Source organism: Carassius auratus, unplaced genomic scaffold, assembly GCF_003368295.1.
Source record: "Carassius auratus strain Wakin unplaced genomic scaffold, ASM336829v1 scaf_tig00016351, whole genome shotgun sequence".
In the NCBI taxonomy this organism is placed as follows: domain Eukaryota; kingdom Metazoa; phylum Chordata; class Actinopteri; order Cypriniformes; family Cyprinidae; genus Carassius; species Carassius auratus.
The window spans coordinates 297,943-318,698 of record NW_020524667.1 but is presented as its reverse complement, the minus strand read 5'-3'; the positions used below and the strand labels follow the sequence as shown (position 1 = coordinate 318,698).

The 20,756-nt window shown below is 37.5% G+C and overlaps 2 protein-coding genes and 1 long non-coding RNA gene across 3 annotated transcripts in view; 2 read left to right on the top strand and 1 right to left on the bottom strand.

Moving 5' to 3' along the window:
- Window positions 1-641: 641 nt before the first annotated feature.
- LOC113075072 (uncharacterized) lies at window positions 642-8,208 on the top strand. Its single transcript, XR_003280887.1, has 2 exons — window positions 642-987; window positions 6,418-8,208. It is a non-coding gene; the product is annotated as an uncharacterized LOC113075072 (long non-coding RNA).
- LOC113075071 (ras-related protein Rab-10) overlaps window positions 8,056-20,756 on the bottom strand; it is a 25,962-nt gene continuing 13,261 nt past the window's right edge. Inside the window, exons 3-6 of the mRNA XM_026247789.1 lie at window positions 19,825-19,963; window positions 18,292-18,381; window positions 17,052-17,153; window positions 8,056-9,132 (exon numbers count right to left, since the gene is read on the bottom strand). Coding sequence (XP_026103574.1) covers window positions 9,046-9,132; window positions 17,052-17,153; window positions 18,292-18,381; window positions 19,825-19,963 — 418 coding nt within the window. The 3' untranslated portion in view covers window positions 8,056-9,045. The remainder of the gene's footprint in view (window positions 9,133-17,051; window positions 17,154-18,291; window positions 18,382-19,824; window positions 19,964-20,756) is intronic.
- LOC113075068 (uncharacterized) lies at window positions 9,146-17,040 on the top strand. The gene is made up of 2 exons (XM_026247787.1): window positions 9,146-16,479; window positions 16,561-17,040. Exons 1-2 carry the CDS (start codon window positions 11,024-11,026, stop codon window positions 16,721-16,723), a joined length of 5,619 nt encoding a protein of 1,872 aa, XP_026103572.1. The 5' UTR covers window positions 9,146-11,023; the 3' UTR covers window positions 16,724-17,040.

Here is a 20,756-nt window from a genome sequence, read left to right as displayed (position 1 = left end):
GTTATGAACGCGTTTGCTTAATTTGATTAAGTCCATGATTTCTGTAATACAAATTATATGTAAATTTATGATTAAAGGAGATTATACAGTAAATATTGGTCTGCAGTTAAATTGCACGTGTTCAGTTCAGCTGTTTAAATCCTGAAATGTTCATAAACCACTAAGCAAGAGTTAAACTTTCAACATGTAACGTTTGAATGATCTCCTGAATTCTTTTTAAAGAAAATCCAAACTGTCAAAGAAAGTTTAGACAATAATTCTTCAAACCCAAACTCATAATCCAACACCAGAGAAATGTTTTCCACAAGTGAAATGATCTTTTAAATCAGGACAATGCAAGTAGGTGCAATTGAAATGCAAAACATTTCACCAATTAACATGTTAATTTAAGTGCATTTCACTTTAAAACACAGACTGAAAACACTCCCTTGGCTGTTGAGATTGGCCAATGATTTAGACTTTCCCTCCAAAGGGAATAGGAAAATATTCGTTTAATCTTAAATTAAAATAATCCAATAGAAATAAATTTCTCAACGTTGCTAGGAGGCAAGATCCCAGTTTAATTCATCAATAAAGTGATTTTACAGCAGAAGGCTTACAGAGATGCTTTGTGCTTACAAAACCAACAGATTGGAGGGTCTGTTTGGATGTATTGAGCATACCTTCACCTCACCCACCCCCACCAGCCGACCCCCGAGGAAACGCATGGTTGTCAATAGAGTTTAACAATAGAGTTTCTTCAGCTCTTCTCATTTCTTCTGGTTTAATGCTGCATTCCGTCATTTCCTCCATTTCTCCGAAATTATCATCCGAAGCCAACACAACCCCGATCGGTTTTTTTTATTCAAAACTAATCCGAAGTAAATATCCAAGTATGCGGGAGGAGTTTTTTTTTTTTAAATGCATCCTTCTCAGTTTTTCATGTGAAGGCTGCTGATGCATCAATCTTTCTGATAAAGACCATTACATTTATGCTTTCATTATAAGGTAAGGACTTATTCTATTCTAAACAGACACGATAATCGAATTATAATAAAAAATAATAATAATTAAAAAAAAAGTTTTGACCCAGTCACATACTTTTGAAATCACTTTTATGTGTAGCCTACTAATGATGATCTGAAAAGTTAAAATAGAGAATAGAGGAGAAATGATTCCAATTAAGTTTCTTAATTATCACATCTCAAGCATAGTCTAAATATTAGTCTTTGTCGACATTTTGGCGCATTTTGTTAAACAAAAAGTTTTGAGACAGCGAGATGAACAGTTGTTTCTTTAGCCAGTCTTTACACTGGATATGTTGTACATATATTTTTCGTTTTTATTAAAAACTTTATTAGATTTCAGGTTATTATCAGGCACAGTGTTTTTTACGCTTTTCGTTTTCTTAAGCTAAAAGTTAATATTTTGTTTGCTCAATTTCTGTACATTAAAATGACCGCTTGAACTAAGATGAAAGCTTGTATTTATTAATTAATGTGTAGCCTATATATTATGATAAAAAACATCGATGAATGAGATGCTGAATTGTCTTCATGTTATTTTCACTGCAAAAGAGCTAATACTCAACAGGTAACAATGAATACATTACAAATATTTTATAAGCACTCTTAACATTTTAACAGCTTGCAACACATTCCTTATAAAATAGTAAGATGTGGGTTAATCATGTCTGCGGCTGATTCCGCATGAACGCTCCTTTATTACGTCACAATTAAACCATGACGTCAGACGGAAGTATGAAGAAGCATTCAAGATTATTTTCCTCTCCGTCTGTCTTTCCTGTAAAAAGGACCTGACGACGTATTTTCGCCCGTTTAACTCATATTCCAGCTATGATCCTGTTACTGTGACGGTTTCGAGAGGATATAATTGTTAGCTTTTATGTTCATATATTTATTTCAGACACAATTCATAATTCACAATTCAGACTCACCCGAGATGGAGTGCATGCCATGGAGTATTTGCTCCGTGTATGAGCCTGTGAAGGAGTCAAAATATGATTAGGATATTTTTGAAGAACATCTTGACAAAAAAAAAAATTTGGTAGGTTTCAGACTCGTTTGTTTTAGTTTTGTTTATGCTGCTCGTGGCGCGTTCATTTGTGCAGAATGGAAGAATTTTCCAGTATAAATATTTCATAACGCCAGTGAAATGTAAGAAGAGTTTAAATGTCTCCTTTAATCCAAACCTCGAATAATGAACGCGGGAACGAGCGCGCAAGCACGCGCTTTGATTTTAGACACACTGAGGGAAATATTTAAATAGGCTAATTATTATTTACGGGTGTTTTAATAAAGTGATGCTTTTCAGCAGTTCAACAGTTGGCTAGCAAAAAAGAAAGGGGAAAAAAGATGAACTTCTATACCTGTTATATGGTGTGAAGATATAGTTTCAAATCCAGACTGATGTGTATAATAAAAACGAAACTTTTTAGAAAACATCTGACAATCTTTGTAAAAAGTTCATCAACGTCAAAATATCCCGTCAAATAGCTAGGCTACCTGTTGGGGGGATTAAAAGGAAAGGAGAGTGTGGTCATCTTTTAAAATAGTACTACAGGATTATAAAAGTGGCTAACTTTTCTGTAAACGTTTACAGAAAAGCAAAAATGAATGTCTACATCAGTGCAACATTCAATGTTACTTGTAAACAAATGAAATAATTAGAACATTAAGAGTTAAATAGTTCGATTTGTTTAAACTGGTCAAGTCAAATAACCAGCATGTATTCAAATAAACCACCATTAATGCTTCGCGTGTGCTTTTTCAGTGAGGATTTTTAATAATATTTATATTCTAACACACATGACTGAACGGCGGGCTCCGATTGGCAGCCATTTTGTGTGAACATGCCTTAAATTCAAGAAAAAATCCCCACAAGGAACATAACAAATTAAAGGTCGTTGGATATATTTATTTTAAGTGTAGCCTAATTAAATCCAAATGACTAGCTGGCGTATCTTCATCTTGTAAGGCCAAATAAAAACATATCATATTGTGGTTCGGTCTGCTTTGTCAAGGTTACAGTACTCAAGACTCTCCGTCCAGCAGCGCCCTCTGGCGATCAAACAGCGCAATGACGTCAGTGTGTGACGCGGTTCTGCAGCAGGAAGCCGATGGGCTTCATCTACAGGTGATGATGCTGACGTGTAATTGAGATGCTGACGTATAATTGATACGCCTTCAAAAGCAGAATTAGGGCTTGTATAATTTTGCATACTAAAACGAAGGGTAGGTAAACGACATGGTCAAATGGGAAGTTCAAAATTAAAGTTTGTAAATGTGAAGGTGGCATTGGTAGAAAGAAGCCAGTGCTTTGACACTACATTGGTTTTTATATTTATTTATATTAAAAAAAATAATAATAATAATTCTGAAAGTGGCCGTTAGGCCTTCCATGGGGTTCTCTTCTGGCCTGATACGATCACTTAGTGTTTCAGTAGCCTAACACTCTACTATAAATTCAAGATTCAGATAATAAGAATTAAATTTGATTGTTTGTGAATGTGAATGTAAAGGCATCGGATCTGATACTGATGTTAGAGTCTTGCAGTTTCATCACATGCCGACATGCGCAATCTTACCGTTCATCCGCCATTACCGGGGCGTGTGTGTGTGTTTATTCCGCAGCTGTGTTGATGTCCGCAGGCTGAAGTGTGCGCCGGCGGCGCGTGACGGCGGAGTCCTCACGGTTCCGTTAAGCATCTCAGCTCGCCGCATCCTCCATAGAGAGCGCGCGACGGCTCCTAGTTGCCATGCGCAGATTTCACATGAAACTTTACGGTTGTTTCAGAAATAAAACAAATAGTATTTATTGCTAGATTTACTCCAGTAGCGTTCTTGATCCATATAATATAGGCTACTGTGTGTTTAATAGGCTTGTTTCACTTAAATATTTATCACAGATGTTTTTGATTTGTAACTTTTTTTTGTCATGTGTCATATGTGAAAATATATACTCAAAACAGTTTCTTTAGAGTTCACAGTAATTTAAGTGAATATACAACGGCAGTCATTATTGCAGGAAAATGTGGAGGAAAATGTATTGCTCCATCTTCTGGTTATAATCACGTATTGCAGCAGTTTTGAAATGCAAAAATACGCTGTTCACATAATTAATTACAGAAGTTTTAATCGTTTTTATTCAACATTTCGTAAAAGCCAACCAATATGAATGCTATATTGTGTAAAAAAAAAGATATGAATATTTAAAATATATTTAAAGATACTGTAGAAACCCATTTTGAATGGCAGAGATCTAAATTCGAGGATACAGAAATATATTTTTCCCTTTTTTGCTCTCTTGACAGTCAATGTTCTGCTGTATTGTGGCTGATATTTTTGTTTCTTCATTCATAGTTGTTATTAAAGTCTGTATTATAAACGATAGGTCGGGTACATGTTTTATATATAGAGTTAAATACTTTAAGCTCAATACAATTTTTATAGTTAATGTAATAGCCTACTGATTATTTAAGGATAGGGTGAAGTCAGCTAAAATGGGCCACGTTTTGGTAAATTACTTATAATACCATCAAATAAGCTATGCATGATGATAATGATATTTTGTAATTAGCATGGGTCTCTTAAATATTTATATATTTTTAGATAATGTTTTCAAAATATGAGAGTTAGAGTATCAGTGCACCTTCTTGAGCTATAAAACAAAATTCAGGTAAAATGGGCCAACATAAAAAACGAACAACAGAGGTCATTTCAGCTGAAATCATTTTATTTTTTGACAGTAAACTGACACTATTGTCTTATTTAATATAAATACTGATTTTTGGATCTTTCCATTCATCAAAGAATCCTGAAAAAAAAAAAACTCAACTAAATAAAAAAAGTTTATTTAGCAAATCAGAATATTAGAAATGTAGCTTTGATCACAGGAAATAAAATACATTTTAAATTATATTTAAATAGAAAACAGTTATTTGAAATAGCAAAAATATTTCAATATTTTAAAAAATTAAAATCTCCCTGTTCAAAATTTTTTGACTGGTAGTTTGTGTGTTTGTATTTTTTTAAGACTAGATTTTATATGCATATATTGGACAATAAACCACTCTCAATTTCTGTGTTCAAATGTGTATGTGTGTATACAGCCCATTTTAGCATAACCAGCCACACTTTTTAAAATTAAACTGTTTTATTTAAAAGAGCATGCCAAAACATTGTTCATAAACCTTTGCCTTGTTGGTAATGTATGATTGCTTTAGTACCCTTATTGGTGATGAATGAAATTCATGTCAGGCTCATTTACCTCACAATTTCTCTGACAAGCCCGCCTTAAGAAACTCAGTCTAATCAAAATTATTGTAACATGTCAACAAGCAACAATGCAATTAAGATCAGTTATTGTTACTGACTATAAATATTTAAAGAGATATTATGCTACAACCTTATTTTGCCCATTTGACCTGAAAGCCCATTTTAGCTGACTTCACCCATCATTTTATAACCTATATTAACATTATTATTATTATTAGGCTATTTGTATGTTTGTATAGTCTACTACTGTGACCTTTTACACTGTACTCATTTTTGTGAATTTTGCCCTCTAAAATTCCAATGCAGTCATATTGTTTTATTTATTATTTAATTGTATTATTTATGTATTTTTGTTTTGTGAACACAAAACTACACAGTTAACTATTCAATGGGTCGGGTTTTAATTAAAATGTTTAACTGCATTCTCAGGACAAGAGTATTTTTCATAAATGTCATGTTGGCGAAAATTGTCACATTTATGTCGGCTTTTCTATGTATACAATTTATTGATTAAAAAAATCAGAATTCCTTATTTTTAGAATTCCTGTACGTTACCGTTGACTTTTTTGAGGTTTGAATGGCTCTGTTCGTCATAATTGTTTTACTGTTTGAATTTTGCGGCAAAGGTTCCAATTATGACGTAGCTACTGAGGCATGTTACAATACATACACTTTTTAAACGAAATATTAATTTTTATTTGTAACGTAATTTTTTCGAACGCTTTAATTGTTTTGAAATAATTAGCTACATTTATTTTCAGTAATTCAATTAAAAATTGCTGAGCTAATGTTACTTTATATGCCAACTCCATCGAATGTTTTTATGGCCTCTAAATGTATCTTCATGTCATATATTCCGTTTTGGCAGATAACATCTTTATTTATGATGATATCTTTATTCCAGACAATAAAGGGATTTAGTTTCTTTCAATGTTTTATTATTGCCCTGTCTCTCCTCTCAAAGCTTTCATGAAACTATTTATGAAGCTTGACTTTGCTCAGTATCATCTGAATATTTCAGCTGTCATAAATCCAGCGTTGTTACTCAATGGAAATTGAATTCTAGCTGATGCTGAAGGCTGCTGTCAGCATTACTCACTCTAAACATCTGAATAGAAACCCACTTTCTGCTCCATTTCAGATCCGAAGCAGCTCCCATCTTCAGTTCCCAAAATCTGGATAAACATGACGATCTTCTTTTCTGTGCTGCCATCGTGTGGTCCATTACAAGCTGAAATGTAGGCTACAGTTAATTGATATTCCACAAGTAATTATGCTATTCATATTTCGTTGCTTTCATGTGCATTCAAATACTTAATATATTGTATGAACGTAAATATGTATAATGCATATAATTTTGTCTTTCGCAGTGGGATTTATTCATTTTCTGCATGAGTTAATCAATAATTTATTTAAATTGACATTGCACAATCCGCGCGCACCTCAACACATGCGACCGGAACCGGAAATATGATACAGAAATGAAGGAGAATGCAAATAAGTGCAATGTAAAACAGCCTACAGGAAAGAGTTTATCTTTTAAAAGTTGTTTTATACATGTTTGAAAATAAATCAAATTAAGAAAACTCCTATTTTCAATAGGTTTCGCGCACCTTTGGATCAACTTGTTTGGAGAATAACTTGTCCTTTCGTTTGTAACTGGACTTTTTTTAATCTAAGAAAGAAATCAGTGGCAAAGATCATTTAGAAATTAAAACTATTGTAGTTAAGCATAATTGAAGGGGGAAAAAACTTCCATTACCTGTCAGTCATCTTAATTACAACTGCATGTGTTACTTTTATATATTATAGGCCATGTATTTTAACAGCTATTAACTGCTGTTTACACACGTACCTTAAGTTTTTATATAAAATATAAAAGTATAATTTTAAGTAAAGTAATAGATTAATAGTGATTGATCTGTCGATGTCATGGACCTCGGGGAAAAATAACTATTTTTTCAAATATTACAGTTTTGGAGACGTGATTCTGCCACCAGGAGGAGACAGGAATACACTGTACAGATTCACACTACAGTAATCATAATATTCACGACAGAATTTTGATCAACTACGAGTAATCCAGTCTAATTTAAAACCCCAAGTTTCAGAAATCTTATGATCAGAACTTAAACAGCAATAAATGCTTTTTTTCTTCTTCATCACATTACGAAAACATTTCATTCTCACAGATTTCGATTCCAAAAACTGTGTGCACCATCACAATTGAAGGTTATCAGACTGGAGGGAATACATTTAAATGAAAATATTTTGAAATACTTCTCAAAAATACTTCGATCAAATAAAAAAAAAAAAACAGGATTTCTGCAGGTTATGTAAAAGTATATTTAAAACTTTTTAAGACCAAGTTTAAATCAAGATAGATTTATTTGAGAAGTAAAATTACATTAAATAGTAAGTCTTGTTTTTTGAGAAACTAATCAAACTGCGAGTTTTGCTGTAAGCATAAACTCACTTTATTTTGTTCAGTTTCTCAGAAAACAAGGCTTATTCATTTTGCATCTCAAGTTAATGTATATCGATTTAAGGATCTTTAGATATTTGAAGGGGGGGGGGGGTGCAACTGGCTGAGGAAAATATTGCTTTCTTGAAATGCATGCAACATTTAATAACATCACTATGAATTTATTGAATGTTTGGTCCTATTTAAGACCTTTATTTGTGGAAGAGTGAATTAAGATGTTTTTTTATAACTCACAGAAACCCTGAAAACTCAACATTGCAAACTCTCCATGCTTGAATAAACGGGACCAACATGTAACTTAAACAAGCTTATTTTTAATGGATCTGCAAAATCGTTTGAATTTCCAAAGAGAACACTCCCCTCCCTGACACGTATCTGGACCAGAAGAGATACTTCCTGTCAATTACAAACATGGCAAAACTTACAAAAGACCCCAAAACCCCCAAAGAAACCAGCATGCAGGAGAGAATGAGTAATTGAGTGAGGGAAAACAAAACAAAACATACAGAGGAGATTCATAAAACATTCGGAAAAATAAAAAACCGACTACATTTAAAAATAATAATAAAAAAACTAAACAAAAATACATATGATGCCATTCTCTTCTGAGCAAACAGGTTGAGACCGGATGGTTCCACTCAGATGTGCTGGGTTGAGTTAGTGGGTCAAGCAGAGAGGAGAGGACCAGTGTGTGTGTGCGTGTGTGTGTGTAACTGTTACAGAAAAGTGATGTTTAAATGTTGTTTGGATGGGATGGGCTCTAAGGCTCTACATTAAGGCACCGGATGAAAGAAATCAAATTAAAGAACAAAAAACCCAGTTAGAGAAGATTTCTCACACTAACACACAACACTAACCCAAAACACTGGACAAAAGTCTTGTCTAGGATGTCGTACTGAACGCTCCGACAGCGTCTCCAGGTCCACTGATGGTCTTTATGTAGTGGTGAACGCACTTTTTCTTTAATTCATGTCTTTCTTTCTTTAATTTTAAAATAAGAAGAAACATGAAATGACTTCCTTTTTACATTTGTATTATTTTTTTTTTTCAGAAATAAAAATGATGTCAGCAAGCAGCCGTGATATTAAGAAACATTAGAGACGTGTTTTACAAAGAATCCTGTGAGGAGAAAATGGAAGAGTGTTAGACAGAAACGAGGGATGAGTGAATGAGAGAGAGAGAGAGAGAGAGAGAGAGAGAGAGAGAGAGAGGGGGGGGGGATATAGAAGAACAGACGATGTGTGTGTGTTTGTGTAAAGTGTGTGAGTAACTGTGTGTGTATGTTCAACTGCAGCACTTGGTCTTCCATCCTGTGACTCCGCCTCCAGTGCTGATGTCCACGTTTTCACTGTTGGGCTCTTTTACGGGCGTCTGTGTAAAAAAAAAAAAAATCATCAAAACTTTGAGTTTTTGGCGTGAAGCTAAGATTGTTTTGATAGCCTGCTTTGGTTTGGTTGGTTTCCGGGCCCAAGCTCTCACCACTGGTTGAGTCACCATGTTTCGTCTGGCCAGAGGAGAACCGGCCTCCGGGACTGAGTCTGCTTACTTCCAAGTTTATTTTTTTTATTTTTCCCATTTCTGTCACTGATAGAGTTTTGGTTCATTACCACTGTGGCCTTTGGCTAGCTTAGTTGGGAACGCTTAGGCCCTGTTTACACCTGGCATTATTAAGATGTGTTTTCATCGATCTGATCACAAGTGGACAACACTAAGTAAGGTCTTAAAGGAGTCTAAAACGTTTTGAGTTTGTCCACTTTCAACCACTTCCAGAGGTAGACTTTTTAAGACCTGCACAAATGAAATGAATACAATATAAGCAGAGTAGGGCTTTATCTATGGTATCTTATTAAACCAGAAAATGACTGTAAGAAGCATGAAAAAAAATAATAATAATAAAAAAATGTAGGTCTTTAAACCATTTTTAAGAAAAGGGGTGAGTAAACCGTATCAATGATTTCAATAAATACACTTAGTATCAATCAAATATTACATTAATTTAATTACATAAATGTATCTAATATATGGGTAAATCTTTGCATTGGTCTGAACAAAACCAGCAGAAGGGCTTACTGAAAATGTACATTCATTCTCTGCCAGCTTTCAGAACGGCAGAAATATAGCAGTTCTCTGATAATTGCAGTTCACAAAGCAGCTTTATTTAATTAAATTAATAGCCTTTTTAAGTTTAATCATCACATTTAAGACTGCTTGAATTCATAATTAATACTTTCCTGTACCATTTAAGACTTTTTATGGCCTAAAATTGAATAAGTAAATGTAAAACTTTAAGGACCCATGGAGACCCTGCTCCACTGACTGAGCTGATTCCTAAACATTACGATGTTCATTTCCTAGCCGACAAAATTAGAATGTTAAATTAGATTTAAATAAAACTAAATGTCATACTAAAATGCCATGAAACATGAAATGCGTTTCAGTTATATAATTAACAAAATTACCAAAACAAAACGTTTTATGGCCACACCACACAAGTTTTAGAAAACCAAGATGGCCAAAAGTACATCCTGTTTGTTTTCTTATGACCAAAATAATTTATTTCTCTTGCTGTGATCATGCCGGAGCCTCTTGTGCGCACAACATATCTGTTAAAAAGGCCCGCTGTAAACAAGCTTTTATTTTGAAGTTTTCTGGTGATCAGCCAGTGTTTTGAATGTGATGTCATCGCAGCAACCTAAAGACACTATGCTCCGCCCATTTCCAGCAGGTGGCAATGATTAGTGTTTGCTAGAAATAGCCTGCACCGAGTAGGTGAAAGCAAATGTACTCGAGGCTTTCTCAAGTGTTGGTGTTGTGTGCGTATGTTAGATGAACCAAGTAAGTTTATTTATGTACTTCAGCTTTTGATAGCTGTGACCCTTCTGAATTTTAGTTGATACTCATTGTTTAAGGTACTTTAAATGCAATTACTGGTTGTCATCACACATTCTTATGTAGGTTGTTCATTTAAGTGTATATTGCTACCTTCTTTGTATGAATTTACCTACTTTATTGATTTGTTTATACTAATTTGTTGTTATATCTTTTGTTAAAGACCACACCCAAATGGAAACACCAATGTAATGTCTGCAACATTTGTGAATTGTTGGGAAGAAAATAAATGCATCAAAGACTTAACCTGCATCTTTATGTCTCTTACCGGACATCTGTGGTGAACTAGTCCCCCCACTGGCAACCCCAACTGGTCTAGTTATACCAGTTTTCTTTATGGTCCTTCGAGCCGGAACTAGAGTTTTCCACAGTTATGGAGATGCAGCCATCAGATGATGTTCCTGTTGAGCGGCCCAGGAGACAATCATCTCTGCCTGCACACTTGCAGGATTATGACTTGACTGGCTACAGTCTACAAAGATCCTTATCACCACCTAGCTATTCCCATGAAACCCCCTGTGCTGTGTCACCTGAGGAGGATGTCAGGATGGACACCCCACATGTAGCAGCACATCACCGTGACTATCACAGTCCTCAACAGTGGTATGTAACAGATCGATGGGATCAGCAGGTTGAAACCTTGAGAGAAGAAAATGCTGATTTAAGGAGACAACAAAGTGGCCTGATTACTACAGTTCAGCGGCTCCAGGAGGAAAGAGATGATCTTAAGCAGGCCAACGCCAAGTTTACATCTCAGATGTCTCAGCTACAAGCGGAGGTGAAACAATTGTTAAGTTGGCAGAATCAGTCACAGCCTCCTCAGGCATTGTCTACCTTTCCTGTACCTTGTCAGTCCGAAGCCCGAGACCGCCCTAAACCAGTTCCAGCCCCTAGAAAGCCAAGAGTAGCTGAACCTGTAGCCAATTCAAACTATGCCCAAGCCTCTTACAATGCATCGCAAGATAGTAGTTCAGCAGAAAGTGTGGAGAGCTATGAGGGTTCAAGCAGTCAAGAAAGTTTGTCCTCTTCTGTTGAGGGCATGAGAAATCTGTCCCTGAGCTCATCCAGGAAGAAGAATGTTAATACCAGTCCAGCAATTGTTAGACAAATTTGTCAGAGAAAGAGTGGAGGAACTCAAGCCGAGAATGTAAGAAGTTATGTTCGCTCTGGACCTCCACAATCTTCTTCCAGATGGCACAGCTTGTCTTCTAGGAGCAAGAGACGGCACCACCACTCTCTGAGTCCAACTACTGACCAGGAAAGAGTATATCGTGGCCCTACTCCTACAATTCCTGACCTGATTTACCCAAACCCCAGAGAGTTTGCACGGCTTAAGATTGCTTTAGAAAACATTCTACCAGCTGATGCTACAGAACGCTTTAAATTCCATATCCTGCTAGAACATCTCAAGGTTGAAGAGGCACAGTTAATTGCTGAATCTTACAGTAGTTCACGTCATCCTTATACCAACACTATGGATGCTCTCAATAAACAGTATGGCCAGCCACATCAGTTAGCATTACAGCGCATAGTGGAATTGATGGATGGGCCCAGCATCAGCACTGGAGATATTAAAACTTTTCGAATGTATGCTCTGAGGGTGAGATCCTTGGTGGGAATGCTGAAACAACTAGGTAAGCCTGGCATGGTGGAATTAAGATGTGGCTCGCATGTGTCCAGACTTCTGAGTAAGTTGCCACATGATCTGCGTAGCAGTTTCAGAAGATTTATTTATCCATTAGATGTGAAGATTCCAACCCTCCTTAACTTAGCAGACTGGTTAGAATATGAAATCCAAGTGCAAGAAGATTCCACAAGGTATGTAAGCCGTTCGGGCAGAGGATACTCAACCAGTTTGCCCAGGGATAGGTCAAGGAGGTTGACATCATTCAACAAGGGCACAGAGGTTCTGCTTAGCACAGAGAAATACCCTTCATCACCATCACATTCCTCAGCTGTCACTGCTAAGATCACCAAGGGGAAAGCTTACTGCCCTTATTGTGATAACAACAAACACACTTTGAATAACTGTGTACATTTCTCTCAACTTTCCAAGTCTCAGAGGCAGAATTGGATTAAGGGGCACAACCGATGCTGGCGCTGTGGACGGGGCCATAGATCATCAGAGTGTAACCTTAAAATGCGCTGCAAAACATGCAATGGATTTTGCAATCGTCACTTGCTTGTTCTTCATGATGTTAATATATGGAACAAGGAGAAAGTAGTGGAAGCAGAAGATCCATCTACTAGCCCTGTCTTGGGGGAGGCTGCAAATGAGGTGTTATTCATTGACAAGCCCCCAGGAAGTCGTAAGGTACTGTTGAAGATATGTAAAGTGATTCTAAGAAATGGAGATCGATCGATGACCGCTTATGCCATTCTGGATGATGGCTCCGAAAGAACCATCTTGTTAAATACTGCAGCAACCCGGCTGAAACTGGAAGGTAAGCCAGAGGACTTGCCCCTGCGTACTGTCAGACAAGAATTAAAGGTCCTGCATGGGGCGGCTGTTTCCTTTAACCTTTCACCAGCCTGCCAGCCAAACAAGATGTATCGGATCAATGGAGCATTCACTGCAGCGGAGTTGGGGCTTGGAGTGCACTGTTATCCTGTCAAGGCTTTACGGAAAAGGTACCGTCATCTTAAAGGACTTCCCCTCCAAGAAATTAAAGCTGCTCATCCAGTTTTGCTCATAGGATCTGACTGCCCTCATTTAATTACCCCAGTTGAGCCAGTTCGCTTGGGTCCACCAGGGGGTCCTGCTGCAATTAGAACTCTCCTTGGATGGACAATGCAAGGACCAGTTCAAGCATTACAGCATCTTCTTCGAGAGCAACAGTGTCTGTTCACAACAAGTTGGTCACCCTCTGCTATGTTGCATGAACAAGTTGAAAGACTCTGGCAACTGGATGTCCTTCCGTGGAGAGATGAGAGAATGAGTACTCGATCTGTACAAGACCAGCAGTCAATGAAACTACTGGAGCAAAGAACTTCTAGAGTTGATGTTGATGGGATTAAGCGATATGCTACCCCACTGCTAAGGGTCCAAAATATGCCCCCTCTTTGTGCACCTAAAGAAGCAGTAATGCCTCAGTTAAGAAGTCTTGAGCGGCGTCTCAGTAAGTCCCCTGAGCAAGCAGCTATCTACCGGGCTGAGATTAAAAGACTGGAGCAGGCAGGCTACATTGCTGAATTGCAGTCAGGAGCAGAAGACGCTCAAATAAGTTGGTATATCCCACATCACATGGTTGAACATAATGGGAAACATCGAGTGGTTTTCAACTGTTCATTCCAGTTTCAAGGGAACAATCTCAATGAATTGTTACTTCCAGGGCCAACACTGACTTCTTCATTACTGGCTGTGCTACTAAGATTCCGGGAGCACTCAATTGCGATCTGTAGTGATATTAAAGGAATGTTCCACCAGGTTAGACTCCTTCCAGAGGATCGGCCCCTTCTCCGTTTCTTATGGAGAGATCTGCAAAGAGAAGTGGAGCCTAGAATCTATGAATGGCAAGTTCTACCCTTTGGCACCACTAGTAGCCCATGTTGTGCTGTCTTTGCCTTGCAGAAGCACATCCTGGAGAATAGTCAGCCTGGTGACAAGGTACGTGATGCTGTACTAAAGGCGTTTTATGTTGACAACTATCTGCAAAGTCTGCCTTCTGTAGATGAAGCAAGGTTCATGGTAGACCAGCTGCAAAGTGTTTTAGCAGGGGGAGGATTCGAACTCAGGCAATGGGCCAGCAATATACCCTCAATCATTAGTCATCTACCAGTGGCATCCAGATCTGACAGTGCTGAGCAATGGATTGCAAAGGGTAATGCCATCAACCATGAATCAGTGCTTGGACTTCAGTGGAACTGTGAAACTGATACCTTGTCCTATAAGCTCCGTGCTGTAGAGTGCCAAGAGGTTACCATGCGCAACATCTATAAAGTGCTTGCTAGCCAATATGATCCTCTCGGTTACATTATCCCATATACCACACGTGCAAAGGTAATAGTACAGCGATTATGGGAAAAGAAGAGGGACTGGGATGATCCTAAACTACCTGAGAACTTAGTCAATGAGTGGAAAAGATGGGCAGGAGAGCTCAGTGATCTACAAAAGATAGTCTTACCCAGATGCTATTGCAGTGCACCAAAGGATGATGTTTCAAGCCAGCGTGAGATCCATATCTTTTGTGACGCATCCGAGAGTGCCTATGGGTCTGTTGCCTATCTTCGAACAGTAGATCAAAGGGGAGAAGTGGAGATCACCTTCATAGTGGCCAGATCAAGAGTGGCTCCTAAGAAACGTCTGTCAATACCTCGTTTAGAGCTATGTGCAGCCCTGACAGGGGCCCAGTTAGCAAAGATCCTGCAGAATGAATTGACTTTGCCCATTCATCAAGTTTTTCTTTGGTCTGATTCCACCACAGTTTTGACCTGGATTAAATCTGAATCCTGCCGATTCAAGGTTTTCGTTGGTACACGAATAACAGAGATTCAGGACCTTACCAGCTGCTGGGAATGGCGCTATGTGCATTCAGAAAGTAACCCTGCTGATGACATCACTCGAGGTAAAAGGCTGGCAGAACTTGGACCACAAAGCCGTTGGAATACGGGACCAACATACCTTCAACTCCCATCTGATCAGTGGCCGGTTCCACCGCCATCCTGTTCCATAGCTGGTGATGAATTGAGAAACTTTACATTCTGTGGTCTGACTAATACTGTACTTCGTTTGTCGATCCCTGATCCAAGCCAATTTCTGACCTTCCAAGATTTATTGACTGCAGCAGTAGAATCTCTTGGGGAACATGGGATCAATGTATCAGCTGAGGACTTTCAACAGGCTGAAATGGCTATCCTTCAGCAAGCTCAAGGGGAAAGCTTTCCTTCTGAGATGGCACAGCTTATGGCAGGGAAACCACTACAGACCAACAGTCGACTGCTTTGCCTCGCCCCCGAACTTGACGCTGCAAGCAAACTCCTAAGGATAGGAGGTCGTCTTCGCCGCTGTGAAGAGATTGAGCCCGAGTCGATGCATCCTATTATCCTTGATCCCCGGCATCCAGTCACTACCCTTCTCATTAAGGAATATGACACGAAGCTATTCCACCCAGGTCCTGAGAGAATACTGGCAGAGATGCGTAGGAAATATTGGATTCTTCGGGGTAGGGAAGCAATTCGACGTTATCAGCGCAAAGATTGTCCAGTGTGTCAGAAGTTTCGCAAAACCCCACAGATACCCAGGATGGCAGACCTACCTCCTGCCAGACTACGTCTATTTAAACCTGCCTTCTATTCGACTGGCATTGACTGTTTCGGGCCATATTCCGTAAAGATTGGACGTAAAAGTGAGAAGCGCTGGGGTATTCTATTCAAGTGCATGACTACACGTGCTGTGTATATTGATCTTCTCCCAAGAATTGACACCGACTCCTTCCTGATGGCCCTCAGAAGATTTATAGCCAGACGTGGGAAACCTTTTGAGGTTTTATGTGATCAAGGTACTAATTTTAAAGGAGGGGAAAGGGAGTTGCATCAGACATATGCTGAACTAGTTCCGGAGCTTCAGGAACAACTTGCCAGTCAGCAGATTATCTTTCGATTCAACCCGCCTCATGCCCCACATTTCGGTGGGTGTTGGGAAAGGGAAATTCGTTCCCTGAAACAGGCTCTACAGGTCACTCTGGGAACTCAACCAATACCAGAGGAAACCCTTCAAACTGTGCTCATCGAGATTGAAGGGATTCTAAATTCTAAACCCCTGGGTTATACATCATCCAATGCCTCCGATCCAGATCCTATTACTCCTAATTCGCTTCTTATGGGGCGGCCTGATTCGTGCCATCCTCAAGTGATGTACCCCCAAAGTGAACTGTTGAGTCGACGTCGTTGGCGCCATAGCCAAATTATAGCAGATCACTTTTGGAAGCGGTTTATCAAGTTCTATTTGCCTGGTCTTCAGACTCGCAACAAGTGGCAGCGAGAGTCACCCGATATCAAGGTGGATACTGGTATCACTGGTATACCAGTTTTCTTTAATATCCCTTATGAAAAGATTAACTTGATTCATTTCTAAATGAATCAGCCGTTTTGAACATATTGTTTGAATGAATTAAAATCCCGTATCGAGACATAATATTTTGTCAGTATCACACACCTCTAGACTTAGACTTGACTTGTTTTGTTTCATTATGAATCAGAAAAAAAGCTATACAGACTCATTTCTGCTCTGTGCCACTATTAGAAAAAGATTAATATTATACAGAAAAGTAAACACCAAAAGCAACGAACCTAGCACTGAATATACAAGAGAGATCAGCTGCTGTGACTTTATGAGTCAAATGACACAAAATTGATGCTCTTTTGCATCGTGATATTTTTGCTTCAGTCATTCCCGACCTCACCTTTTTGAGAATGTCTTCTGCTAACGTGAGGAACGCCTTCTCGATGTTGATGTTGGCTTTTGCACTTGTCTCGAAGAAGCGAATCCCGTGTTCTCTCGCAATCTGAGGATTGGCACAAGAACAGTTTTCATTCATTGTTTGCAAGCCTGAACTAATATGTATGAACACATTTGGGATTTGGGGATATGATTACACAAATTCTTAGAGCTAAATAAACACTTAGCAAGGTGATTCAATTGGGCATCTGACAACTATTCAACAAATGAATTGACTCATAGTATACTGAAAAAAAAAATAGTCAACCAAAGTCTTAACTAGTGGACAAAATGCCCATCCTGACTAGGCCTGGGTATTAAGATAAATTTCATGATTCGATTCAATTTTGATTCACAAGCTTGTGATTTGATTCAATCTTGATCTCGATTCAGTATCGATTAATTTAGATATGTATGCAATCAGGGGTAGTATGTAATTTTTTTCCCCAAGGAGAAATGTCTCAACTAATGCTGTAAACTACAATAAATCATGTCAGTGGGTACATTAATGTAATTTTAAAAAACAAACATTTAAATTGCACATAGCGCAGTTTTTAATCAATGTGATATGATTCACGATACTGATTACACAATACAATTTTTGTCATATTTTTTTTTTTTAACAAAATTAGATTTAAGACAAATTATAAATGAAAAGGGATCTTTTTATTATTACTTGTATAAAATGATGCACATTTTTTGTGATATTTAAATGTGTTAAACAACAAAACTAAACTGAAATTTTTAAACAGATCTCAAATCAAATAAATACAAATAAAAAGAAATCTCTTCATATAAACAGACTTTGCTTGAGCTTTTTCCATTTAAAATTAGAGGCAACCACTTCATCTGAATCACAATACAAGCAAAGATGCTGCATACACACAGCATGAGCAGTTTTTAAAAAAAAATCTAAATTAGATATAAATTAGAAATAATATATAATTAGAAATTGTATACCAAAAACAGAACGCTCTGAGACTTTTAGTTTTGTGAAACTATACTACATAAAACATAACTGCATGAAACAAAAGTAGCAGATGGACAGAATGAGATGCAAATTCACTGTCTGACAGCAGGTGGCGCTTATGGAACAGCAGTGATACCACGTTTTCTTGGTTACCGGCTCACAATGCATCATTACATCTGTAAATAAAATGCATATTTTCAACCCAGCCTGAATTTTAACTCATCCAGTCTCTCACCTGTTCCCCCTTGGCTTTTGGTACGATACGTTTGTCCTCCATGTCACACTTGTTGCCTAGCAGCATCCTCTCCACATCCTCGTTAGCGTGCTGCAACAAACATACACACATTTGAGATGATGCATTCTCACTAAATCCTGATGTCCAGACTGATAGTTCGCTTAAAGTGGCTCCAGAGGTCACAGAAGAAACAGTATTGAAGAACTGAGTTTGCATCAGTCATGCCACCAAACACACAACCACATCCCTCCTGGATTCTCATGTTATACAAGTTCTCTTGAAATTGCTGATTGTTGGGAAATCCTGTATAACTCATCAGACTGAAAATCTAACAGTCAGCAGTTTCACTCCATGACTATGTGTCTGTAAGTTGGTGTTTTTGCAGGACTGGAACTTCAAAAGTCAGACACCAGCGGTTCTTAACTCAAAAATGTCTGTTCTATTTATAACAACAATAATAAAAATGAAAAAAAAAAAAAACTAACCATATGATCATGCATAGTACGGCAACTAAAATAAATGGGCTTAATATTTTTTTAAAAGGGAAGAGAAAACACTTCCCATATTGTTTCTTCATTGACGTCAAAAGATGCTTGTTCAAAGAAACTCTGTATTTAGGTAGAAATTAATGTGTCTCAAAAACCATGAAAAAAAACTATGCATAAAAAAAACTTCATGCAATTTGGTTTCACTAGAGCAGAATGTGTTCTGGGCAGTCAATTACTGGCCAACATTTCCCTATTCAGCCCATGTCACAATCATTTTACATGTTTACAAGGTTTTTTATATTTTATTTCAATTAAATATTCATTTCAAGTCATGCAAATATTTTAAAATGAGAAATTTTAAATAAATTATGTCTTTTTAATATTCCACACGGTAGCCAAGGCAACATTTCAACTTTGGCTTACACACAAAATAAATTAAAATGAGAACTGAATGTATAAAAAATTGAATCTAAATCTTAACAGTATTATCAATGATAATAAAATAACACTGCATTTTCATAGTGATATACATTTTGAAGTTTAATTTTCAGCACACCTTTGTTAACTATTGTGAATATCAAGTGTAAAATCCGGGTCTTAGGGCAAAACTACTTTTCCAGTTTAACTGATCTACAATCACAACATTTTCTGTTCAGACTTGCACAATCCTATTAAAGGGATAGGTCACCCAAAAATTTAAACTGTGTCATCATTTCCTTGCCCTCGTGTTGTTCCAAACTTGTATGACTTTCTTTCTTCTGTTGAACACAAAAGATGATATTTTGAAGAATGGTGGTAAACAAACAGTTTTTGGTTCCCATTGACTTCTACAGTATTTATTTATTTATTTTCCATATTTTTGGAAGTCAATGGGAACCAGCAATAGTTTCGTTACACACATTCTTCAAAATATCTTCTGTAACGTTAATGTAAAGGTTTGGAAAATCTTGTTGAGTACATGGCAGAATTTTCATTTTTGCAGGCAACTATCCCTTCCTGAATGGCTGTTGTCTGAGGGTTACAGTACGGTTGTGTGGAGACTGACCTCATCAATATTTCTGAGCCATTTGCTGATGTTTTCGAAGCTCTTGGCGTTGGTGATGTCATATACGAGCATGATTCCCATGGCCCCTCTGTAGTAAGAGGTAGTGATGGTGTGAAACCGTTCCTGTCCCGCTGTATCCCTGCACAAACACATCAACAACCACAATCAGACACTACAGCAGCCCAGACGCTCAGGACCCAATGGATCCAATTTCACTTCGATTGGCAACAGCTGGTGACCACAGCTGACTGTTGCCTTCTGCTTTACTGTTGGACAATCAATTGTGTTTCAATAGGCTACAAGGCAATTTCACAGAAAGTATCCAAAATGGAAAAAAAAAACTAAAAACTGTTTTGGGGTGATAAACATGAATAACTTGATCCATAATTCCATGAAAATCCACCAAACCTGTAAAACATAATTCATTCAGATGGATTCAAATAAAAAAAATGGAGCCAAATGCCACAATTTCCTACATGCAAATGTAATTTCATTGAAGACATTTTTCTCCCAATGAGAGTGTAACTATCTGGTCGATTTTCTGTTTAATATTTCAAGTAAACTGTGTCTTAAAAAAATTTATGTATCACTGAGACAAATTCAAAAAAACGTCTTTCTTTTATTTTCATTACTCCGGAATGGTAACACACTCCTGGCCACAAGCTAACAAATGAAACTATGAGGAACAACACTGTCATTACATGAGGTGTTACTTTCCAGGTAACCTGTCAATACCTTGTTTTATTTTCTGACTACAGCCATTTACAGGCTTTTGGCGCGTGACAAGTGGTAATTTTGTATCCTGCATATAAACGAGGGCAAATGTACAAATAACAATATGCACTTTATTTTGCTTCAGAATCTTGACCACCATTCAGTGCCATTATAAAGCTTGGAAAAGCCAGGACATTTTTAAATAGAACTGTGATTGT

Coding starts and splice junctions, on each gene's coding strand:
- LOC113075068 (XM_026247787.1), top strand. CDS start 11,024: ATGGAGATGCAGCCATCAGATGATGTTCCTGTTGAGCGGCCCAGGAGA. Junction 16,480..16,560: donor TCGCTTCTTATGGGGCGGCC/TGATTCGTGCCA, acceptor CCAAATTATAGC/AGATCACTTTTGGAAGCGGT.